Source organism: Cornus florida, unplaced genomic scaffold (assembly GCF_030987335.1).
Source record: "Cornus florida cultivar Cherokee Brave unplaced genomic scaffold, ASM3098733v1 CherokeeBrave_3.0.0_Hap2_Chr04, whole genome shotgun sequence".
Lineage (NCBI taxonomy): Eukaryota > Viridiplantae > Streptophyta > Magnoliopsida > Cornales > Cornaceae > Cornus > Cornus florida.
This window is the reverse complement of record NW_026775574.1, coordinates 98350963-98371744: the sequence shown is the minus strand read 5'-3', so window position 1 is coordinate 98371744 and position 20782 is coordinate 98350963. Positions and strand designations below refer to the sequence as shown.

Genomic DNA, 20782 nt, shown 5'->3' with positions numbered 1-20782 from the left:
TATATAGAATAGTATAATAGAGAGATGAAAATATATTATTTTAGAATCTCACTCACACTATATATGCGTATCCATACTTCGTTTTGTAGAATGATAAACATATAACATTTTTATAGTGTAGAAGAGTGTAACGGTTATAGTAACATAAATAGAGAATTTAAATATAATTATTTCATCAATACAAATATGATAAACCATTCTATTAAATAATATTTAATATATTATTAATTTTATTAAAATATCTCAACAAATTTCTCTTCCATTGTGCAGAAAGCAGGGGAATCAAATCATCCTAATTTATAATTGCAGTGTAGAAATGACATTTGAATTTGATGAATCACCGAATAGAGGATACAAAACAGCAATTGAGGAATAAAAGAGAGCAACATCAGACGTCTGCAAGTTATTTCTAAATCTTCCTCGGGAGGTACCAAAGTTACAACACCGTGTCTACAAGCAGATAATGGCTTGCCTATTTTTTAAATATTCTCTATTTTACCTCTATATTCATAAAATATATTTTGCTGTGTTTATTTCTATTCTGAGTTTATTGCATATTTGCTCCAAAGATTCATATTCATTCGGGTAGCGGCTACTCGTTCTTTCTCCTTGTAACCTGCTTGCTTTTAGCCTTGACACCTGTTTTCCTTGTAACCTGCTTGCTTTTAGCCTTGACACCTGTTTTTCTGTGGAGGGAGTGGGATATGCTCAAATAGGATTTTTCCTTGGGAGACTCTGGTTGGTAGAAGTATATTGTTTGTTTCATTGTTGAGAAACATACCTATATATAGACGGTTTAACATTATAGGTAATCAATAGCATAAATGAACTTCACAAAATTCTACTACATATTAGAATAAACTATAACAATCGTTCTTGAAAATTAATATTACCGACTCCATAAATATCTATGACTTGTTCTAAAACTTTAGACTTCTCTATTATTGTTTAGTTCTTAATTCAATTAAAAAAATTAAGTATAAAGAGCATTTAATTTATGTACAAAACGCATTTATTAAAAAACGGAATGCATTTATCATATTCCAAATTATTACTCAATATTTACATTCCAGAAAAAGGATGACAAGTTTGCAGTGGTGGAGTCAAAATTTCATGATATTAAAATAAAAATATTTTTTTAATAAAAATAATAATAAAATAAATAATTCATTGCATTTACAAATTATAATTGTCAGGAGCTTTTATGCTTTGAAAGTGTTAGAATGATATTAGACCTATAAACCAGATTAGACTTAATCCAATCTAAAATATATTAGATTATTTACTGTTGATCATCTTTTTAAATTAATCAGTATCCAGTGTCAGTTCCTTAATTTAAAGTTTTAAACCTAATGGATTAAGTATAATTCGAAGTATTGCTCTCCATAATCCATATGCAAAACATGGTACATGCCTTAGATTATGTATATTTGTAGTATATATATATATATATATATATGTGAAGAGTATGTGTCAATTTTTTAAGTAACTTGCACTAAATCTCCATACATAGTGAGATATTTTATCATCTCGTCGTCATATTGTATGTAATATTGTGACATTATCATTAATTATAAAAATATATTTTTAAAGTAATAATGAAATATTGAATAAATTTATTAAATTTAAAATAAATGTGTTCAAAAAAATTTAGGTGCCAGCACCGCAGAGGATTCAAACTTTAAAGAACACTAGTATTAACATGTCAAGTTCCTTTGAATCCTTTCATTGCTTATAAAGTAATACCAACTATTTTGGTTTAATAGTTTTGTATGACTTATTGGGTGTTACAAAACGACAGCCTTAAAAATGGTCACATGCCCTGATTAAAAACTAAAGATGATGTTGGCCTTATTGGACCGCACAAGGCATGTGGTGAACATCACCATCTTCGAACCTCTCACACGAACCATTTCCAAGATTCATACGATGTCGTATCTTCGATTCCTTCCCTGAATCGCACTCCATTTAAGAGACCAAATATACACACATATATACGTCGATTCTGGAAATATAAAGAAGTCTTTAATTCACTTCCTGTCGTTCTCCATGACTATACACGTAAATCCCCGTTTCATTTATAATACTGATTTTATAACTATAAAAGATTTGATATTCAATTTTGTTTGTCAAGTCAACGATTCCCAAACCCTTCATTACCAAATCTCAAAGAACACAAAACAAATTTCTGGGTTTTTCTCTTCACCCCTCAATCTCAAATGGGTCGGAAGTCAAACGACCCCGAATCCAACCGTTGGGGATTTATGATCCTCCTCTTGATGGGTCTTGTTGTTTTCACTCTGGTTTACATCTTCATGACGGTGGTGTTGAGACCCAGCAATGAATCAGCGTTTGAGTCTGTGTCATTGGCTGAAGCTGATGGCAATGGTGGAAATGATTTGGGGAGAGAGAGTGGTGGGTGTTGTAGAGGGATAGATAATTTGGAGCTCTGGGGGGCTGCTGTGAAGTGGGGTTCAGATTTCAAGTTCAATTCTTCTGAGGAGTGTTGTAAGGCTTGTAAGGCTATGTGTACTGGAAATGATGGACCTTGTTTGTGTGATACTTGGGTTTTTTGCGGAAATCGGGAAGCTTGTGGATCGAAATTCGGTGAGGTAAATTGGAATTGATGTTTGATTCTACAGCTTTTTGAAGGTTTTGATTGAATTCAGTTCATGGGTTTTAATCATTTGTTATTGTGTTGAATTGGGTTGCTGTTCTGTATTAATTATTTGGTGGTGCTCTGGTTTTCTTTGAAAGAAGCTGATTTGTGTTTTACAATTTTACTTATATTTTATATGTTGGAAACTTGGAATCTATCTAAATTGGTAGGACATGCAATTGATATACTTCTTGCAATGTCTTATTTTCAATTATTTGGTGGTGCTCTGGTTTTTTTAAGGAATCTAATTTGGGTTTTAGTTGAATTTTTGTATGTTGGTATCTATCTAAATTGGGAGGATATGCAATTGGCATAATTCTAGTAATGCCTTGTTTTCAATTCAGAATATATGAATATTACTTCTACATCAATCAAACTCTGATTTGGTTCTAAAAAGACAATCAGTAGAATATAGAATCAGGTGAACGACTGCTGTACAATCAATAATCAGGAATGGCTTTTCTCTGCAGCTAATTCCTTAAAGATCATACTTTACTGATCTGGACTATATGATTTAATACTTATTGATATCGAGCAACAGTTTCTTTAAGTGGTACATTGCAAAAATTACTTATCGGATGAGTGAAAGATTGATCTCAACACATCACAGAGGTCTTTACTAGGATTTTGATCCATTATAGTGCTGCAACGCATTGTAGGAATTACTTTCCGTAAGAGCTAATAGTATCATGCATTTTAGTTCCTTGAGTGGTCTTTCTACTATGATTTTGGCCAATTGAACTACTGTTTGATTGAGTTTAGGAAACCCATCTTCAAATGCTTGGGAATGGCCTATTTTGGCAAAAAGTTGTTTACCATCTCCTGAAATGAGGCACATAAAATTTAGTTTACGCATGTTCTTTGCTGTCTAGTAGACTCTAACATCATAATGGGTTACATAAATTTATGCCTATATGATATTATTTTCCCTCAGTTGCATGAGTTACATTGTCTATTCCTTTCTTTTTCTTTTTTTTCAAAAACAGTGTTGGTTGAAGAAACAGAAGGACACCTTCGTCCCTGACCGGCAGGAAGCTGGAAACAGAGTCAGTTGGACTTCTGGCCTTATCTTTGGGAAAGGAGAGGTATACAACCATGGTGAACTTATTAGAATTTTTTGTGCCTTTTTTTAGTATTTTAAAGTAATTGATGACATATTCAGGAAAATAATAATAATAATATTTGATGACATTTTTTTCTCCATTTGTAGTATATTATATACATATGATCTATTATTGGGTTTATTACAATATTGTTCTCATCAATTAGTCATTCTTTCTCTTGTTCATTTTTAAATTTTTTGTAGTAAAAAATTCTAGGTACTGCTGACTCTCTGAGAAGATCATTGGAATTGATTGGACTAGTTGCTATGAGGATTAGAAAAGATATTCACTGTAGAAAAGAAGGAATCGAACTCAAGACTTGTTTGTATACCTCAATACTTCACAAGAGGATTGTTTCGTGTGCATGTGAGAGAGGGAGAGAGAGCAAGAGAGTCAATATGTGAGGTAGCACATATTGATAAATACTGCATTACAAACTGCACTGCAGGGACTTTTTCATTTTTAATGCAGGGCATTTTTGTTGGCGAAGAATGTCTTACATTGTCATGTAGCACAACAGTTTCCTGCAGGTCATGTCAAATAAGAATATTATGTAAGACGGGCATTGCATCAATATGCAAGTTAAAAGAATTGCACTGGATCCTACTGTAGTGATTTAGCACATTGTGTGGGGAAAATGAGGGACAGGAGAATAGCAGTGGTTGCTGCCCAACATCTTGCTATCATTTCTGTTTTTTGTCTTTGCCCAAACACTTCTTACCTTTTCATTTGCAATTCTAAATGCTGATATATATATATTTTTTTTTTGTGTGTGTGTGAATATGAATGCTGATCCTTGATATAAACGTTAATATGCCCGTCCTTGTTAAAAGTTTCTCAATTCTTGTACATTTTCGACTTGCTGTTCTAATACTTTGTGAGTGGTGTACTTTGCAGTCTTTTCCCTTTTAGATGTTTCGCTTATGTAGTTATATTTTCTTATAACAATTCTTTTCCTTTTTTTTTTCTTCTTTTTTTTTTTTTTTTTTTTTTTTTTTTTTTCTCTCTTGTAGGGCATCGTTGGCTTGGAAACAGAATATGGCACTCTTCATATAAAAGTATGTGTTCATGTTAGTTGTAAAATGTATTAGAATCTCTGTGTGTGTGTGTGCGCGTGGGTATGGTAATGGTGAATAGATAAATGATAGCCCTTATCAAGTTAACTAATTTGGCAGATGTTTTGTCATAATGACAAATGCTTCTTTGGTGCATCTGTTAGCAGTTCTAAGAAAGAACGGATACCAATGGTTGCCGAAGTGATATCCGATGGGATATGCAATTTTATGTGTGTCATCATTGACAAGCATGTTCATACTAATAATATCTGCTAGCCAGTAGATTTGACTACTTGAATGTAGTGCCAATAGTACTATTTTCACTCCTTTATTGTGTTACCTGCATGCAAGATCACGTGATTTGTGAAGAAAGCTTTCTAGTGTTTGACCTTAAGACTAGGAACCTTAACTGTTATAGTACATATAGTCGTGTTTTGTTATTTTTCGTCGTCCTTTTTTTTTACTTCCTATCTGCATGTAATTTTCATTTTTCTATCATCAACATAGACTTGATCCATATATTTTCTTGGTGCAACATTTGTCCTGCATTTTTTTCCCTCCGTGACAATATATGGCTTGGTGCAGCTTCTGTCTGACTGCGCTCCACATTCAGTGGCCTACATTCTTGAGTTGTTGGGGTTGCGACACTGTGCAGGTTGCCAGTTTTATCGTGCTGAAAGTCGCGGTTTATCTTGGGATTCAGAAGGGAACCACATTAAAGATGTAAGGCTTCTTAAGTATCTCCTTTTAAGTGTCACAATTTTTGCCACGTGTACAAGCATATACATAGTATAAACTTGTATCATTAATGCTATCATGATTGTTGTATGTGGATCATGTACTTCTCTTTTATTTTCTTTTCCTTTTGTTGTCATTTTAAAGAATTTTTTTTCATTTTATTTCTTTTTAAAGTATCCTTTCTGTATTTCCATTTATAGAAGGATCTTTTATACGATCCATAGTGCTATATCCAGTGATATAAGGTTTTGAATTTTCATTCCCCATCTTTTTTTTTTTCAATCTTTTGATATATTACTTTTTTATTATGTGTTGTAAGTTTATTCAAAACTTCAGTAGGGAATTTGTTTGAAACCTATAGGTTAATTACATATTGAATGATGTGGCTGCACTAATTGCTTGAGGTGTTTACAAATTCATATCTTCAAATAGTGAATCAATTGCAATAAAAATTTAACCAGAAAAGGTGCACCAACAAAATTGCTAGTGTTGTGTTCTTTTCCTTTACATTGGCTATGCAGTGATAGTATGCGCACACAATTGAAAGCATGTTCTTTTGTTCTTAATCTGATAGATAGATTCCTTTGCTATTTTGCAAATGATAGTATGAATTGATGCAAGGACCATTTCTATGTGTATGTGTGACACTCTTATTCTCCAGGATTATGATGTTTGTGGAGTGAGAAGTAGCAGGATAAGAACAAATCAATGATTTCATTTTTTGCTTCAGTTATCTCTTCCTCTTGCTACCCTCCAACCGCCTTCCCTAAACTTTATTGTTACAAGTTATTTAGAAGGAACTCACAGAACATATTTCAATTTCTTGCAATTCAGTTGACTGTATGCATATTGCTGCAGAAATAAATCCAATGATATAGTACAAGTTTATTAATCTCGACGTACTTTTTGGTTGATTTTTTCGTTTCACTTAAATTTGTGTGTTCGGAACAAAGAGGGGGATTGGCTTAACTATCGAAGTGAAGTTCATATCCTTTATAGATACAGAAACACGGAAACTCATTTTTACTGCACCCAAGCAATTGGTTGTTTCTAGTGATTCATTTGTGTGTGTAAGCCTTTGTAATCTTCCCATTATTCTGTTAAGCATTTTACATTTACTCGAATGTTCTTTTCGTTACTTCTGCAGGCTTCCTTTGGCCCTCCATTTGCACTGATCCAAGGAACGCTTGAAGCCCAAGGATCTACATTCATGAAAATTCCCAAGGAAGTCTGTCCTACGATAAGAAGAGGTTCGGTTGCATGGGTTGGTTCTGGTCCCGAATTCTTCATAAGCCTGGCTAACCATGAAGAGTGGAAGCACGCATACACAGTGTTTGGTTCGGTTCTTCCAGAAGACATTGGAATTGCAGAGAAAATCGCGCAGCTTCCCGCGAAAATGGACGTCTGGAACAACATTAATGTGTCGGTGTTGGAAAAGCCTGTACCCTTGTGGTTCCGAAGAATGAAGAAGACAAGCGATGGAGTTTTGAGTATCAATGCCAATGCGGGATCGGATTGAAGTGGCTTTCAGCTGTTGCTGTGCATATGATTGTACTGATTTTGTGCAATTAATCTCCTATTTGTTCTTCCTGATCCCATACAACTTTTTTTTTTACTCAAAAATTTTGCATGACATTTTCAGAATCCAGATGAATTAGTTATAACATTAACATACAGAAAATCCAAAATATTTATTGTTTTTAATTTTTTTTTATTTTCTTTCTATATACAGTAGTAAATAAATATTTTTAAAGGAGAACAGAAGATATGAGAACTGTGTTTTTTAAGGTTCTTCTTGTTATGGGGATTGAGTGAGGAAAATGAAAAATATAGAAAAAGTAAAAGGAGAAACGACTTCCCTCTATTGTCTCTCTAGTTAGATATAATCTTAAAACTAATACTACATTTTATAAATGATGGGATATTAGAAAAAGAAAAAGTAAAATTTGTTAAATTTTAAATTAATCTATTCAATTTTATTTTCTTACTTGTTTTCATGATAGCCAAGGGAACTAATTTATTTTAGGTTGTTTTCTTCTTTTCTTTTTTAAATCCACGAATCAAATGAAGAGGAAATAAAATGTAAATACCAGAATAAAAAAATGTCTCCCTACCTAAAAATTGGGCTGATTTAACATGATTTATCTTGAAATAAAGGACTTGTATTATTCTTAGTATGGAAAAAAATAAAAGAAGTAAAAATTTTAATTCGGTGTTCTAAAAGATTTAATTTATTTCTTCTAAAAGAAAAGATATGCTGCAAAAATTTGTTTTGAGAAATTTATGCTGCAAAAATTCAATATTATGAAGTAGTCCACCATTATTCAAGTCTCGAAATTGCCCCTTCACGACCTTCCCAAAAAAAAACTTCGCATTCACGCATGCATTTGACATTTATACATACATGTATACCTACGACTTCCGAGTCTTCAACTGCCCTATCTCTCTCACGTTCCCGCCACCGTTTAGAGAGAGAGTGAAGAATGGTACAGTTCCACGAGCACATCATCTCCGATCTACTCGAAGACCCCAGCGGCGGACTGGTGGTGCTCTCCTCCGGCCTAGCCCTCCACAAACTCATCGCAGCCCTCCTCCTCCTCCACGACCCCTCCCAGGGCACTCTCCTCCTCCTCTCCACCACCCCCTCCCAAAAATCATCGATCCTCTCCGCCCTCCACCACCACCACCAAAACCCTAATACCACCGAAGAAACCCCCAATATCCCCTCCGAAATCACCTCCGAACTGCCCGCCCACCACCGCCTCTCTCTCTACTCCTCCGGCGGCGCTTTCTTCATCACCGCCCGCATCCTCATCGTTGACCTCCTAACCTCCCGCCTCCCAACTTCCGACCTGGCCGGAATCATCCTCCTCAACGCTCACTCTCTCTCCGAAACCTCCACCGAGGCCTTCATCGTTCGGATCCTTAGGTCCTTCAATCGGTCCCTTTACATTCGCGCCTTCTCCGATAAGCCCAACTCGATGGTATCTGGGTTCGCTAAGGCGGAGCGAACCCTAAAGTGCTTGTATTTGAGGAAATTGCACTTGTGGCCGCGGTTTCAGGTATATGTATCCCAGGATTTGGAGAGGGATCCGCCGGAGGTTGTGGACGTTAGGGTTCCGATGTCGGCACACATGAGGGCGATTCAGAAGGCGGTGATTGAGGTTTTGGACGCTTGTCTGAAGGAGATGAGGAAGACGAACAAGGTAGATGTGGAGGATTTGACAGTGGAGAACGGGTTGTTCAAGTCGTTTGATGAGATTGTGAGGAGACAATTGGATCCCATTTGGCATACATTGGGGAAGAAGACAAAGCAACTGGTTTCAGATTTGAAGACATTGAGAAAGCTGTTGGATTACCTTGTCAGGTATCAAAATGAATTTCTTTTTTGTAAGTTAATTGTTGTTTTAATTAGAGAAAGTTAAAAAAATTTAGCCGTAATGCACTATATATCTTGGTGTCTGTTTTATTGGGGTAATTATTGTATTAATTTGGAACACATATGAATGAGAGAGAAGCAGTTGTTGCATTTACGTTGGCCATTAAATGTTTAATCTTTTTCTAGGGTTATCAGTTATCTATGAATTAGTAGTGATTTTTATAACTTGAAAATTTGATGAATTTGTTGAATTTTTTTGGATATCTTCTTAGGGGGCTGATTATGATATTTGATGGGTTTAATTTGGCAATTTTGGGGAGTTGTTGGATTATCATGTTGGGAGAAGAAATGTTTTGCTTCATGAATAGATAATGATTTTGGATATAAACTTTAATACGCTGTTTGGTTAGATATGATGCAGTGACTTATTTGAAGTATTTGGATTCCTTGAGAGCATCAGAGAGTTTTCGGTCTGTTTGGATATTTGCAGAGTCGAGCTATAAGATTTTTGAGTATGCAAAGAAGCGTGTTTATCATTTTGGGAGGTCGGGTGGTGCGAAAGTGGTTGAACAGAGTAAGAGTGTAATGACAAGAAAAAGAAAATTGGAGTTTTGCAGCAAGGAAAAAGGAGGTAAGATTTTTGTGCTCTGTGTATTGTTTAGCTTGTGCAGTTGTTGCTTTACTATGAAATATGATTATATGAGCACTCTATTTTAGCTTTTAATTTTATATTGTCTATTTACTGAAGATTGCTATCCATGATGTTTCCATCATTCGGGTTTGAATTAGGAAAATGTTCTCTCTTTTCTGATTTGAAATAGATATTAATCAACTCTCAGGTAAAAAGGAAAATGGACAATTAATCTTTTAGAAAAGGTTCACACTTCAATTGAAATTTGACAAAGAATACAAAGAGCTAAATGTTTTAAAATAAAAAATTGCATTTTATAAATCATAAAACAATATTAATGACTTTTGCTTTCTTTACATGCATATGTAGATTCTTTGCCTTCGCCTACAAATAGTGGATTAATTTTGGAGGAAGTCTTGGAGGAGGCACCAAAGTGGAAGGTGTTACGTGTGAGTGAGTGAGTTCCATTTTTCATTGATGTCCCTTGAATAATGTTGCTTATTGTTAATAATTCTGTAGAATAGTAACTCAAAGTTCATATTTATATGTATGTTTGCAATGATATTGCATTTTATAAGAATATTTTCTTTGGGTTGAGTCTCTCCCACTTTTATCACTTTCCCCAGTTGTTATTTTGACCAATTCTTTTTATTGATAAGTAAAAGGAAAATAAAGTTATTTTGACCGATTCTTATTTCAAATGCAGTGGCGTTAATAAAAATGATCAGTGCTTTGGCAGTTCAATGCATTTACCTTTAGAATATTTATTTCAGGAGGTTCTTAAAGAAATAGAAGACGAAAGAAAGAAGCAAGTTTTGTCAAGGAAAGAGTGCGGGGTTGAAGGTGAAGAGGATGATAATGGCATTGTTTTAGTCGCATGCAAAGATGAACGCACTTGCATGCAGCTTGAAGATTGCATCATGAAGGGCCCACATAAGGTTTTTCACTTTGTTTGATGCGTTTTATTCCCAGTTGGTCCTAGATACACATTGTCACATACTAACGTTTACCAAGAAAAGACTAACACATGCTAACAATTCAATCAACCCTACCTCATCCTACTTAATTACCTTGCAGCTTTTAGTGCTCTATTGGACACATCCTACCATAGTTCTAAACCTAGGAGTTGTTATAAAAGGTTTGGTATCTGCAGCGGAGCTGTTTAATAGTGAATTTCTGAGAGTTCATAAAGTAATACTAAAAGTCCTCTCAGTATCCAATCAATCAATCCAGCTTAAAGGAAATACAGAGACTGAACCATGTATGAAAAAGTAACTGGACGTCATTGCTGATGCAGTTGAACATAATGAACACTGTTTATCTGTTTACACAGCTTTTGCAAATCTTTACTCTATTTTCATGATGAACTAAGGCTTTGAAAACTTAGAATATTCTGTCAAGAAAATGCTGCCATAGTTTCCACTTTATTAGGAAGCATCTGATGGTTATGGGTCTCCTTTATATTCACTTGTGTGTTGGATTGGACTTAGGGTGCGTTCAGTAACGTTTTCGTTTTTTGTTTTTGCAGCCTCAAGAAAGCAGAAACATAATTTTGTTTTCTTAAGTGACAAATAAAAAGCAAAAATGACGTTTATTTACACTTCTTGTTGTCACAATTTTGAAAGCAAAAAACAATAACAGTGTTTAATAATACATGTTTGTTACAGATATACATAACATTTTTTTTAAAAATTTTTTTCCTTAGTACAAAAAAACCTTAAATAGGTATGCAATTCAATTATTTCACAAATATTAAAAATACCCAATACATAATAATAAAGTATAATATTCAATTTAAAATTACAAATCTTAATAATACTTAATACGCAAGTACAAAATAAGATATTTTAGGACAAAAACACTAACCAATTATGTATTTAAGTGCATTCATATGCATCATCTATACATTCATTATAAAATCTATAATATATTTAACATATATTATATTATATTATAATAAATAAAAAATATTAAATTATATAACTATAATATAATATAGATATGGTATATAATAATATATTATATTTGTTGCAAAATAATTTAATACTATTATGTAAAATAAATAATAAATATATAATAAATCATTTTTTTGTCCCAAAAAATAATTTACACTATTATATAATATATTATATTTAAAAAATATATTTTTGTTAAATAAAAAATAATTTACACTAATATATAATATAATATAATTATATATTAAAAATATAATTTTTATTAGTATTTAATATGTAGCATTAGTATATAACATGAATAACATACATTTTATTTGAAATGAACAGTGTATATGTTATAATAATAGTGAAAACGTTTTTGCTCAACAGTGTCGAAAACATGAGAAACGCCTTTTTTATGTTTCCTCTTTTCTTCACAAAAATAAAAAATGTTTTCTGTTACAGAAAAACAAAAATATATTACTAAACATGTTTTTTGTTTTTGTTTTGTCTTTTTAGGGACTGACAACAGATAACAGAAAACGATTCCGGTTACTAAACGCAGCCTTACATACTCTATTGTCTCTCATTAAGTTCATTTTGCATGTGAAAGATGTCAAAGAAAACTTCATATGTAATTGTACTTCTTTTGAAGCAACATCTGATGAATGTACTTAGAAATTCAAATTAAAAGGTTTGATTAACTCTTTCATACATTTCATTAGAGGAGGAGTTCATACATAGACTCAACTTGGTTTGATACTTGTTTATCCCATGTTTTTCCTTGACTTTTGATGATATGTTTGCTTATGTAACAACATGTTGGATATGGAATAGTTAATGGTGTATTTTCTCTCATGAAGGCCATGCGGGAAGAGTGGGAGAAGTATCTGCTGAGCAAAGTAGAGCTGCATAGCTTACCGAAACACAATAAAAAGAAACAAAAGGACCCAAAAGGTTTCGGGCTACTTGATGGAATAATTCCTACAACACCTATAAAGAATGTGGAAGCTAGTAGCATAAGCAATCAGGAAAAGGATGCACTTCTGGCTGCAGCATTAGAATTAAGTAAACAGGGTAAAAAGGATATTATAGCTGAAACTAATCCTCCACCTGATGTGAGCAGTGGAGGACGTGGAAAAGGAAGGGGGAAAGGAAGGAACAAAAAAGCATCAGCAAATGCTGAGGATTCTGTGAATGCAGACGATAGAAGTAACAATGAGAGAGCAATGAATGATAAGACCTTGATATCTGCTTCTGAAAGTAAAGGCCAAAGAAATGAAGGCTTTGGTGAGAGCATATCCAAAGGTGCATTTGTTGACAAGGGGTTTCTTAGGAAGCATGCCCAAGGTGTTGATGCTGCATCTCTTGGAAATACCATGCAGCACCCAGCTGTGTTCTTCTATGCCCTAGAAAGTGATCAGCATATACTAGACATTTTGAATCCATCTGTAATTATTGTTTACCATCCTGACATGGCTTTTGTCAGGGAAATTGAAGTCTATAAAGCTGAAAACCCCTCAAAGAAGTTGAAAATATATTTTCTTTTCTATGAAGAATCTACTGAGGTGCAAAAATTCGAGGCAAGCATACGCAGGGAAAATGGAGCATTTGAATCCTTGATTAGGCAGAAATCAATGATGATGATCCCAGTTGATCAGGTTGGATATTCTATGCTTTTCATTCTTCCTCAATTTACATAATGTTCTTTGAGATTCATTGGATCTTTTAGCCCTTTACAATGTGTTGGTCATGGTGTTTCTCCATAAATCAGCTGGTATTAACATTTTACTACCGTTAGTTTTCTTAGATACTAACTATTTCGAGTTTTGACAGTTATTGTTTATAAAAAATTTAGCACATTGAATTTCCAGGGGAAAAAAAAATAGCTCCGTGCTGTTGTGTTCTACAATCATAGAATTTGCAAATGGTTGTTTGTCTGAGCTTTCACATTGAAAATGCTTATACCTATAATTGTTTATTTCTTATAAAAGTTAACGTCTTTATTTAAAAATGGAACTTGGGATTTTGTCTATACTGTTGTATGATGATTAGCATGAAACTATTTTGAAAGAGAATTTAGTGATGGAGTCTAGGTTGGCTTAGGTGCCCAATGACAGCCTAGACTCAACAGTCGCAGGACTGTTGCCTGAATTATATAACCTTTTTGTTTGGAGCATCACTTTTTATTGGGAAATGATAGGCAAAACATTTCGGTGTCATGCATTTCTTTTTGGGGTGTGCTCAACTTAAAACATTTTTTTGACCATCTTGGTGATTTTTTCTATCCTTATTTTCTTGTGTTTGTTTTAATATTCTTCTTCTTCTTGTCCATTCTATCTTCGATTTGTTTTCAGCTTATATGTGTGAGTATACATATATATATCTATATCTATATATAAAGAAGCCAATGGTAGAAAGCTTGTGTCATAGATTTCATTCACTTAATCAATTTTCTCCTTTCTCTGCGCTAACTTTGCCTTGTTATTAATATATATGAACTATATTTCAACTCCAGCGTTTTACTACTCTGATGCATGGATATTTTTCATGTTAAGCACTATATTGTTTCTACGCCTACATACATCATGGGTAATGGATTCCATACATTGCATAGCATTTTGACACCAACAATATAAGAATTATAATGAAAAGTCAATTAACGCAAGCTAAATTATGGTGGGATGGGATTAGTAATACCATATAGTTGTGGCATTCCACCATTTTGTGAGAAGCCTTAGACTATCTTTTATATGTGGGTTGGGTTGGGATGGGCATTCACCATTTTTGGGGCACCATCCTTCTCTCTTAGTCGAAGCGCAATCCACTAATCTTACAGCAAAAGGAAGAAAAAATCCCAACTTTATGTTCAGAAGTGCATGTTCCTACATAATTTTGGTTTCAGTTTCTCAACTGTTACAAAAATTATGACGTCATTTACTAATATTGCTATAGCATACAATGGTTTGAGCTTTCATTCTTACTGCATCTTTTACTTTCTGATTGAATCGTTCGTACTCATAAGCTTTTGCATATCTGGCTATTGCCTGGATTTTATCAGGATGGGCATTGTCTGGGGCTGAATTCTTCTATTGAGCCACAGTCTATTACTTCCAACAATTCATTAACCAGAAAGGCAGGTGGAAGAAAGGAAGCTGAAAAAGAAATACAAGTAGGTAATTTTCTGCCTTCACAATCAACAATTATTTATTGCTCTACAAATTGACACGCATTATATTTCCTATTTTGTTACATAGATCATTGTAGATATGAGGGAGTTCATGAGCAGCCTTCCAAATGTACTCCACCAGAAGGGCATGCATATAATTCCCGTGACCTTGGAAGTTGGAGACTATATTCTCTCACCATTAATGTGTGTAGAAAGAAAGAGCATACAAGATCTTTTTGGTAGTTTTGCATCAGGTCGGCTTTACCACCAAGTGGAGATGATGGCGCGTTATTATCGGATACCTGTTCTTCTGATCGAGTTTTCACAAGACAAAAGCTTTTCATTTTTGGTAATTTACATAACCTATTTTGAGGAAGCCAGAAGGTTGGTTGTAAGCTTTGATGGGTTAATTCACTGCTGTGTGTTTGCAGTCCTCTAGTGATATTGGTGGTGATGTCACTCCAAATAGCATTATCTCCAAGCTGTCATTGCTCGTGCTTCATTTTCCCCGCCTGCGCATCGTTTGGTCCCGGAGTTTGCATGCTACTGCTGAAATATTTGCATCACTTAAAGCAAATCAGGATGAACCTGATGAAGTAAAGGCAATTAGAGTCGGGGTACCATCAGAAGAGGGTATTGTGGAAAATGATGTAAGGTAAGATTACAATGCTCCGTTATGGTTTATCACTGCTTAAAAATCCTAAACCTGATTCTGATGCCCCTAGACAAGAATGGTACAGTACATAAATAATGCAATAATCATGAGCTGAAGAATATTTGAATTTATTCAATAAAGCCAAGGCGGCCTACAATAAGGCCCATCTGTGAATGCTACTAGAAGGGACATGACCTAACCATTCTTGAATCAAATAAATGGTCATGGAAACTTCTTTAGTCTCTTTGATGCAAAATTTTCATTGACTTGTTCATATATCTGAATCCCAAGAGTTTTTGCTCAGTTTCCCTACTTAACAAGTAGAATGAGTTGGTGTTCATGATTAGTTATTAGTGTGCGTATATAATATATATATCTTCTTTTTTATTTTTTCCGTGCAAACAAGGTCTTTAAAAGTTGGTTACTTTCTCTGTTATAGAGCTGAGAATTACAATACATCTGCTGTGGAGTTCTTGAGACGGCTTCCAGGTGTGACGGACTCCAACTACAGGGCTATTGTGGATGGGTGTAAAAGCTTAGCGGAACTTGCTCTTCTTCCGGTAGAGAGACTGGCTGAACTGATGGGTGGTCAAAAGGCTGCCAAGACTCTGAGGGAATTCCTGGATGCAAAGTATCCAACCCTGCTATAGGTCTAATTCATTTTAATTTAGTCATGCAGACATGATGGCACATTTTTATTTCATTTTAGTTGTTGCTGTTGTAGAATTCCATTTCATGTTGTTGTTTACTGATTCAATGTAATAAAGCATTAAGATAGAATTAGGAACTTTGCCATTCATTGAAAGGCCATTGTATCATTATGAATCTTCCCACCTTATGATTTATTTAAAATTCTGGTACTGACTGATGTCCATATGAGAGAGTTCTTAACCTTTTGAGATTTGTAAGGTGCATTGATGAGAAGTGATAGGTCTTCCGACTTTAATTGCCGACTCTTCCTCTGAATACATCACATCGTGGTTGGGAATGAGTCGAAGATAAAGAAATATTTATGAATTTTTTTTTTACGAGTTTCAACATGATTCAACTATGTTATATTCGAAAATAGAGTCGGTAACTGGGTTGAAGGACTTATCATTTCTCTATTAATTTCAATTACATTTGTGAGATTAGGTCTAGTTTAAGAAAAGATAGAAGTAGGGTCAGTCGCAAGCCCCACCACTGTATATTTGACTTCTATCAAGCCCAACCCACTTCAGAGGTCAGACCGGACCAAGCTTGAGCCTTGATAATAAATCTGGCAAAAAAGTCAAACTCAACTTTTCTAGTAGTTTTAAATAACCTTCGCCATCACACAAACGCCACAAAAGCACCACCAGTAACCACCACAGCAAAGCAGTGGGCGCAATCAACACTAACCCCACCCACCCAGCCACCTATTAGCACCTAATGTCTAGAGAGAGAAAGGGAATGCAGTGGGCGCAATCAACACTAACCCCACCCACCCAGCCACCTATAAGCACCTAATGTCTAGAGAGAGAAAGGGAGTTTTAGAGAGAGAATGAGAGAGAGTTAGTGGGGGATGGGTGGGTGGTGGGGGAAGCCAGGAGTATGGTGGTGGAGTTGTTGTCTGCGTGTACACAGCACAACCCCGTGCACGCTAGCATCATCCCCCCACCCACCCAACCAGCACTTGACCAATCCTTTTACATTCAATATGCTACCCACCGCTATCATAACCACAACCACCACCTCCACCTCTACCACTCTTATCACCACCGTCTCCACCTTTTTGCTAAACTGCGCCTCCCCAAAACCATCACCGCTCCGCAATGTCCGATCCTTCACAACCACCACCTCCACCGCTCTAATCACCACCACCCACCTCCACCGCCACGACCACTTTGCTAATTTACGCCTCCCAAACCCCATCACCACTAAAATTCCTCTGCCAAGTCCGATCCTTCACAACCACGACCACCTCAACCTCTCTAATCACCATCACCAGTTTGCTAACCTGCGCCTCTTCCCAAAAATTCCTCCGCCATGTCTGATCCGCCACAACCACAACCACCACCTCCACCCCCAAGGAAATTCCCAGCTCCGTGCTGGACCCAGGAGGAAACTGTGGTCTTAATCGAGGCTTATCGCGAGAGATGGTACGCTCTCCGCCGCGGGTACCTCCGCACCGCTGACTGGGATGCAGTCGCCGCTGACGTTGGCCGCCGCTGCCCCAACGCCAGTCCTGCCAAAACCTCCGCCCAGTGCCGCCACAAGATGGAGAAGCTCCGCCAGCGGTACCGGGCCGAGAAGCAGCGATCTCTCTCCTTCCCTGGACGCTTCTTCTCTACCTGGATCTTCTTCGAGAACATGGATTCCATGGAAATTCCTTCCTTGGCCGTTCGATCTAACCAAAGTTCTGGAAATCAGGTAACTACTGTAATCGATCAACATACGGTCCCTTTGGGGTTTAAATTGAAGAATTCTAAGAAGATTGATGGGGATTCAAACCCTGTTCTTAGTTTCAATCACGACGGTGTCGATCCGGGTGATGGGTTTCGCGTGAAAAATATAGATGATCGAAATTCAGTTACTTTAGGGTTTAGGTCAAAGAATTTTGGTAAGATTGATGGACATTCTAACCCTAATTTTGGTTCTAAGGTTATGAATGGGTATTCATCGTATCTGGACAATGGTTCTGATGAAGATGTTGATGATAGTACTGAGTTTGGAGATGGATTCCGTCCTCCAGGGATTAGAGGAAAGAAATATAGCAAGATTTATGGGAATTCGAAAGCTAATCTTGATTCAAACCATGATGCTGATGACAATATCAATGTTGCTGCAGGTAGATTTCGTCTAAAAATCCCAATTGATCAAAAACCGGCACTTCCTGGATTTAGGGGTAAGAAACACGGCATGATTGATCCTAATTTTGATTGTGATTACGGTATCTACAATGGAATAGATGCCAATGGTTTCTCTGTGAAGGCTCCCAAAGATAGGAACTCAGTACCTCTTGGGTTTAGGGCAAAGAATAGTGGAGTGACTGATGGGAACTCAAACCCTAATCTTGATTCTAGGGGTTTGAATGGGTTTTCTTCTTTGCCGAGACCGGTGTTTGGGAAGAAGAGTGATAGTAGAGGGGTTAAGAGAGAGGGGGGTCTGATTTCGGATATGGTTTCTTCTATAAAGATGTTGGGGGAAGGATTTGTAAAGATGGAGAAGATGAAGATGGAGATGGCTAGGGAGATTGAGCAAATGCGAATGGAGATGGAAATGAAGCGTAGCGAGTTGATACTCGAGTCACAGCAACAGATTGTTGATGCTTTTGTGAAGGCGTTATTGGGGAATAAGAAGCAGAAGATGAAGGTAACAGAGTCACCTGATTCATAGTTGGAGAAGTACTATCTATGTTATTAGTTCTACTTAAATCCTCTCCCGATTTTCCATTGGAAAATATGGGAATTTTTTTTTTTTTTTATTTTTTTTTTTTTTATCTTGTTAGACAGATAAACTAGTGAGATTTGTATCTATATGCTAGCTGGGTCATGTCTGCTGATGAATACTCACTTTCTTTCCTAGTTCTGACTGATGTGAAGTTCAAAATATGATCTAGTTATGTCTTGTTTCTGATCAATAAAATATACTTTCTTTTATTGAAATTCATGTTGTAGAGGCAATAGAGTTTGTCTACTCCTCCAATGTTGATTTTGCAGTACTGAACTTGAAGTATTGAGCAGTGTTTTCTCTTTCAATTTTAGCAAATGATCATCTATGGTGATTTACAATTAGCCTGACAAAAATATTATAAAAAATTTCTTGCTGTATTAAACATTGCATTCGTGTTGGATCATGTTAGTTGGACACAAATTCCTTGTTTTCACTGATCTGATGTTCAGAAACTATGATTTAGTTAGTAGAATATAGTCTTGTTTTGAAATTCATGTGTAGAAGATACAGAGATTTCTTTTTCTAGTGGTAAGCTGATTGTAGTATTTGATGTGTTGGAAGGAATGTTTTCTTCTTGGTTGTAGTTGTAACAGTTCAAGAATTTATGATTATTCTCGTTATTTGACTAGAATCATGAAGCATTACTCATATATCATCATTTAATTCACGTTAACTATAGGAGGTGTCATGGAAATCATGGTAGTTTTTTTCTGGTAAGATCTTTAGGTGAACAGTAAGGTTTGAATTTTTATGATTTGCTTGAATCCTTTTAACCTTGTTAGGACATGGTCTTAAACAGCCTAGCAAAACTGGAGAAAGAGTGGTTGACAACCCATGTAAATTTTACCAAAGAGAATAACCAAAATTCTTCCATATAAGGTATCTTGGCATTTGGAGTATATTTTTATCTTAAAAGTTCGATATTGTTAAAATTTGTCTATGTAATAGATAAATGATATTAAACCGTGTATAATGTGTAGGTAAACTAGCGAATGATAATATGGGCAATATAAATTTATAATTATTTGGAAATTATTTTATTTTGTTCTTTGATTGTATTAGTGTTATTGCAGGCTAGGATTTAGAGAAATATGCAGGTTGTCTTGAAGGTGACCCATTGAGAATTTTTTATAAATATTTTGATTTTGATATTTACGAATTGGAAAGCATGCGATTGCATTTTATTATTTGTTTGAAGTTTTGTAGAATGGTTAGAAATACTTTTATGGCATCTGAATGCTCTGGTGATGGGTTCTTTTCCTTCCCAAGGATTATAGACTTGACAGGGTGTTACTGGATTTTAAATTAGTAGATCTATCAGAGAGGAGTTGATTTGAGGGAGAACTTGATCAACTCGGATTCTGTGTCACCGCAACAACTTTACATCACTTATGTAACAATTATCTTACATCGTTTCGCTTGCATAACAACATTGATATATTGATTGTGTCGCGGCAAACGATTTGATAGAGCTTCTTTAATAGTAAACTATGTTGAAAACATACAATTGGGAATACTGGGAATGCTTTTGGTGTGTTATATGTGAAAATGATCCTCATTTTATATTGTGTGCATAATATATCCCGTGGACCCAAAATTATAACAATATATTTTTACAGGTGGTTAATTCAGTTTCTTAGCAGAGTCAAAAATAGGTCGCAATCTTGTTTTGTAGAATATTATCTTTGGGATGAAAGGTTTGATTAACGGTTGGTAGCACTACATCGTTGCGCAACAAATACATGAAAAAGTTGTTGCATAAGTGAACTCGAAATTCTGACATAAATTATGTGAGTTGTTATATAGACGATGTAATGGCACAAAAAAGGATCCAGGTTCATTAAAACGCGACATGTTAAAAATTGTGATATAAATCCATTGATTGCTGCTTGTTATGTAAACATTATTTCTCAACTCGTCAGCAATTAAACCATCATATACCTAATATATAATTGATCAGTTGAACTCTCAACTGTAGTGCAAATTATGGTAGTGAAGTACTGTCTACATAGAAGACACAAAAAAAACCCTTCAAAACAAATTTT

General features: G+C 35.3%; 3 protein-coding genes across 5 annotated transcripts; all 3 read left to right on the top strand.

Annotated features, from left to right (window-relative positions):
* The first annotated feature begins 2021 nt into the window (after window positions 1-2021).
* LOC132304142 (uncharacterized) lies at window positions 2022-7259 on the top strand. Of its 2 annotated transcripts, XM_059801697.1 has the most exons (5): window positions 2023-2612; window positions 3646-3744; window positions 4776-4820; window positions 5403-5540; window positions 6703-7259. In XM_059801697.1, the coding sequence occupies exons 1-5, from the start codon at window positions 2220-2222 to the stop codon at window positions 7072-7074; spliced, it is 1047 nt and encodes a 348-aa protein (XP_059657680.1). In that variant the 5' UTR covers window positions 2023-2219; the 3' UTR covers window positions 7075-7259. The 2 variants fall into 2 exon arrangements, with proteins under 2 accessions (XP_059657681.1, XP_059657680.1); XM_059801698.1 differs by lacking the exon at window positions 4776-4820 and having other exon boundaries at window positions 2022-2612.
* A 683-nt stretch (window positions 7260-7942) lies between these two features.
* Window positions 7943-16197, top strand: LOC132304141 (DNA repair endonuclease UVH1). 2 transcript variants are annotated; one of them, XM_059801696.1, is made up of 9 exons: window positions 7949-8922; window positions 9345-9565; window positions 9935-10014; window positions 10339-10503; window positions 12363-13160; window positions 14561-14671; window positions 14757-15017; window positions 15100-15323; window positions 15763-16197. In XM_059801696.1, the coding sequence occupies exons 1-9, from the start codon at window positions 8039-8041 to the stop codon at window positions 15971-15973; spliced, it is 2955 nt and encodes a 984-aa protein (XP_059657679.1). In that variant the 5' UTR covers window positions 7949-8038; the 3' UTR covers window positions 15974-16197. The 2 variants fall into 2 exon arrangements, 1 of the variants encoding a protein (XP_059657679.1); XR_009481510.1 differs by lacking the exon at window positions 15763-16197 and having other exon boundaries at window positions 7943-8922; window positions 14561-14675; window positions 15100-15235.
* A 450-nt stretch (window positions 16198-16647) lies between these two features.
* Window positions 16648-18780, top strand: LOC132304140 (protein FIP2-like). Its single transcript, XM_059801695.1, has one exon. It carries the CDS (start codon window positions 17331-17333, stop codon window positions 18678-18680), a length of 1350 nt encoding a protein of 449 aa, XP_059657678.1. The 5' UTR covers window positions 16648-17330; the 3' UTR covers window positions 18681-18780.
* Window positions 18781-20782: the final 2002 nt, after the last annotated feature.